At 38.9% G+C, this 4,952-nt stretch overlaps 1 protein-coding gene across 5 annotated transcripts in view; it reads left to right on the top strand.

Moving 5' to 3' along the window:
* ca8 (carbonic anhydrase VIII) overlaps positions 1 to 4,952 on the top strand; it is a 33,485-nt gene that overhangs the window by 10,616 nt on the left and 17,917 nt on the right. For 4 of the 5 annotated variants that reach the window (XR_006825481.1, XR_006825480.1, XM_046052536.1 and 1 more), the window contains exons 4-6: positions 1,916 to 2,011; positions 3,643 to 3,705; positions 3,818 to 3,866. Coding sequence is in view for 2 of the 5 variants with exons in the window: in XM_046052536.1 (XP_045908492.1) it covers positions 1,916 to 2,011; positions 3,643 to 3,705; positions 3,818 to 3,866 (208 nt within the window). In the remaining 3 variants the exon portion in view is untranslated. The remainder of the gene's footprint in view (positions 1 to 1,915; positions 2,012 to 3,642; positions 3,706 to 3,817; positions 3,867 to 4,952) is intronic. The other variant, XR_006825482.1, reaches the window with a different exon arrangement.

Below are 4,952 nucleotides of genomic sequence, written 5' to 3'. Positions count from 1 at the left end.
GGGAGGGGGGGGGGGGAAGCGGGGGGGGGGGGGGGGGGTGAAGAAGCTGCAGTGTATCTCGTTTTGTTTAATACACAAACAGAAATGTTAAAATTAAATTTATTGTTTACATTCTGTATGTCTTGACAAACAATGAAACAGTTTATCCAAGCAGCATTTTAGTAGAGGCACAATTTTGCCAAACCTGGAAATGACTGCAGGAAGTCACTGCTCTCAGCTATTATATATATATATATATATATATATATATCTTTATGCTAAGCTAGGCTAATAGCTTCTTACTTAAAGCACAAACATGAGAACGGTATCAATCTTCTCAACTCTTTCCCAGAGGGAAAGTAAATAAGTGTATTTTCCGAAATGCTGAACTGTTTCTTTAAAGGTCAACATTTTGAACTCACATGCAGTCTCTCGGATGGAATGTCCTGACATTAACATCTGGCATTTAGTTCACAATGAAGATCAAAACTGAAACCTTGAAAAGGCCAAAATTGCTACTACATTATGTGACATTACTGAGTCAGTTTGATGACTTTATGACTCTTCTTCTCTACCCAAAGTAGAGATGTAGAGTTGAGATACCCACAGTTACACTGCATCTGAGCAGGCCACAGATAAATATTTAAATATTTTTTATAGTAAATCGAGAAATAAAGAAATGCTTGTCTTTATCAGTCCATGAAACATGTTCCAAGTTTGTAGTCCTGTTTAACTCACTCTCTGTCGGGTTGCCTGATGATGAAGACTTTAGAACAGCTGACACAAGATGATCTTGGATAGAGAAGAAGAAATTCAATGTTCCATTATGCTGTAATTGACCCTTCGCCAAGCCATGCCCCCCCCTTAGTTGTCGGACTTTTAGCACTAATAGACAATAGTAGACAATAGCAGCTGTAATAGACTATAGCAGCGCCGGGAGAAATATTGTACAGCTCCATAATCAAATACGATTTTAAATACGCCTAGTAAAAAAAAAGAATATCAATATGTGGCGGTCATGGCGTTGATTTATTTGTGTGCCTAAATCAATGTGTGGGAAACACTTTACTACCACCCTCCTTCACCTCGAAACAAAGCAGTCTCTCCCGACTTTATTAACTAATATCATATTCATAACAGCAGCAAGGAGTTTCCTTGAACCAAACATATAACGTTTCTTAACGCCACCAGCTGAAATAAAGAAACATTACGTTAACGCCACTCTCTCCCGACGAGTTCAAGTGTCAGTGGCAGCAGCGGCCAGAGTTTCACGCTGCTGTGCTGCTTCAGCAGACGCTTCAATAAATTAAATGTAGAATTGTTCGCCGCTGAAAGCTTTTTGCTGGTCGCACAAAGTTTACACTAGACGACAATGTTCTTTGCATCTTAGACTGTGACACAATAACGGCAGCAGCAACTACTTACATCTGTGGAAAGAACGCCTCTCTCCCTCGTTCTCCTTTCCTACTTTAGCTTCTTGGCTCTCAGCGGACATGAACAACAGAAGGTGCGTTGCCGCTGAGCTGCCGCACAGTCACGCATTCACGTCAAGGATGGTGCGTTCAGTAACGCAGCGTTACTTGGATTGGTAACTGTAATAATATTACTGTTTTAGAAATGTGATTAGTTACACTACTAGTCGCTGGGAAAGTAAAAACTGTAACGCGTTTCTGCCCAACACTGGTGAGGACTTGGGAGTGAGAACGGGTTGGTGGAGTTAGGCGTGGTGGCCGCCTATGTAGCAAGTCAGACTTTATCTAAGAATAGAAGTTTTACACTCCTTCTCCCTGTTCACGTTTACTTGACATGAGAGGTCATACAGAAAGTCAGTCACCCCCAGCTGATGGTCTCTCACTCTCTTATCACTGTTCCCTACACCTGTTTACAACAATGGCCTTTCAAACACAGGTCGTGTGGTCTCTCTGTCTGTCTGTAGCTCCATCTAATTCACTGGAACAGCACTCTGTTTAACACTTTGGAGGACGCTCTTGGGAAGAAGAACGGAATCCTCATCATAGCTCTTTTTGTTCAGGTAAACATCCATATCAAAATACTCTCAGCCAAGCAAAATAGCTGATACCATTTTATTTGCTTAGGCTAAACTGCCGTGACTGGACTATAAGATCAACTTTATCTGAATGCCACAGCCTGCTCAGTTTTAGTTTTAGTCAACAACCCCTCTGGTATGAGAATCCAGCTACAGCATGCTGGCTGCATGTTGTGATCGCTGGCAGCACAATGCTTAACCCACCAAACCACACAATCATCCCCCGCTACAAAACATTACAAAGCAACAAAACATACACTCATTGGCTAACACCGTCAGCTAGCAACATGTTAAGATAACTATAATTGCTGCCATCACTGGCTTTTAAGGAATTTAATTGCCTTTTGACAATGATCATTAGCTATACTTTACTCTGTATGTCTTGTTTATTGCTGTATATTGAAATAATAAGAACCTACAAAGTCCTAAAACAAACTAAAAAAATAATTCTGATAATAATTCTATATACTTAATATTAAACCCATGCTCATCTATCACATACGTTTCTGTATCAAATCCATTTAGTTTGACAGGGAAAAGTGTTGAATTAATTGACATGAAAACAAAGCAAATGTTGGAACAACCTTGTTTCAATAAGGAGAAAGTTTGAATTAAATATTTACAAGTTTATTCTCCTGTTGGCTCTTTGCACAGCATAATATAAAACTTGCATATCAGAACACATTTGACACGTATATTGTGAGATGTGTTTGACAGATTTTGCTTTATAGTAATAACAGTTCTCATCTTATCAGGTACACATAGCCATGACTAAAGCAGTTCAGTACAACAGTCCTATAAATAAACGAAATAAATAAATTTCATTTTCAACATTTCAATTTTCCATCCAATTTTTATCACTTACACTAAATATAAACTAAAGGCAATACAGTTCTACAGCAGCACAAGCTGCAACCTCCAAAATGAAAGTGAACTTGAATCAACACCTCTCTGGGGGAGGATTGATTAACTTGAGAGTCATATTTTGGAGCAGAACATGACGTGAGTGCTTGACGACATATTTTGTCAACGGCCTTAAATTGTTTTTCCTTCCAGGGATTGTAAAGTGGTATTTTTTTTCTAAATGAGATTAAAAGGGTAATTCCGGACTAGCGTGAACCATCCTGTGTAATATTAATTTGACACAAGTTGGAAAAACACAGCTACATTCCTATGTAATGCCCTAATTCCTTCACTTCATGTCCAGTTTCCCAGGTGGCAAAACTCTTAAGATTGTATAAAGGTTAATGCCAGTTTATTGAATCCAATCGAACCTCAGAGAATAACCTCACTTTGAGAGAGACCTGAATCACACCAGCTAAGGGAAACTACCCCCGTGACAAAACACCAGCTATCAGTCTCCTTCTGGTTTTACCCCAGACAGCCCTGATCTCCTAAGGCCAAGCAGAGTCAACCTCACACGTCCTGTTTTTGACAGCTCTTCTAGTTTCTGCTTCCTGTTTGTTTCCTCTAAGGATGCAGCAGAGATAAACTAAAATCTTAAAACATTGTGGACGTCTTTACAAGCACTCATAACAATGCATACCCTAATCCTGAGATATATTAATCATTCCTATGACCACCGAAAGACGAAATGTGATGTGTGTTTTAACTAGATTGGTAAGGAGCATCTGGGTCTGAAGGCCATCACTGAAGTTCTGCAGGACCTGCAGTACAAGGTGAGAATAAGACTGATTACATGATCATTTATTATATCACATAAATGTCAGATGTTTGATCAATAATCACTAATTAAACATAATTACTGTTATGTTGCTGTATTTCCATCAGGGGAAGAACAAGATAATCCCCTGCTTCAACCCCAACACTCTGTTACCTGGTGAGCAGAAAACAATTAGATTTTGCCTTAGTTGACTAAAGATGTGTCATCCTCTCATCAGTTCATTCATTCTTAATGTCAGCTTGTCCTTAATCACAATCAATAGTATCAGAATCAAATACTGTTGGTGGAAAAAGAAGATTTTGACATGGACATCTTATCCTTTCAAATCCATTATTGAATCTTTTGAGCTAGATTGTTTAGTTGGGAATTAAGAGATCTCTTAAAAAGTATGTACTGTTTTTATTTCACTCCGGCTCCATCCACACTACTGCGTTTTCCTTTTAAAACAGAGACCTTTTGCATATATTTTGTACAGTGTAAATAACACTTGTACCGCGCATGTCGCCGTATTTTCTCTGCGACCTGATATAATGAAATAATTATCATGCTGTTTCCTTGGTAGCCTTGGTACTGACGACATTAAGTCATCAGACATTATCTACATTTTTTTGCAATTCGGCGCCAACAGTGGTGGAATGTAACTAAGCCAATTTACTCAAGTGCTGTACTTTAGTACAAATTTGAGGTACTTGCACTTTACTATTTTATGCCACCTCATACTTCTACCCCACCACATCTCAGAGGCAAATATACAATATACAGTCCCCTAGTAAGTATTGGAACAGTAAGGCAAATTCCTTTGTTTTTGTTGTTCACTGAAGACATTTGGGTTTAAGATCAAAAGATGAGTCTGAGACAAGAGCTCAGAATTTCAGCTTTTATTTCCTGGTATTCACATCTAGATGTGTTAAACAACTCAGGACAAACCACCCTTTGTTTGAACCCACCCATTTTTCAAGTGAGCAAAAGTAATTGAACAAATAATCATAAAGTAAATAACATTTAATATTTGGTGGCATAACCCTTGCTTGCAATAGCTGCCTCAAGCCTGCGACCCATCAGCATCACCAAACTGTTGCATTCTTCATTTGTGATGCTATTCCAGGCTTTTACCGCAGCTTCTTTCAGTTCTTGTTTGTTTCCTGGTGTTTCTCCCTTCAGTCTCCTCTTAAGGAGGTGAAATGCAGCTCTATTGGGTTAAGGTCAGGTGATTGACTTGGCCAGTCTAAAACCTTCCACTTT

This window comes from Micropterus dolomieu, linkage group LG06 (assembly GCF_021292245.1).
Source record: "Micropterus dolomieu isolate WLL.071019.BEF.003 ecotype Adirondacks linkage group LG06, ASM2129224v1, whole genome shotgun sequence".
NCBI lineage: Eukaryota > Metazoa > Chordata > Actinopteri > Centrarchiformes > Centrarchidae > Micropterus > Micropterus dolomieu.
This window is presented reverse-complemented; position numbering and strand designations above follow the sequence as displayed.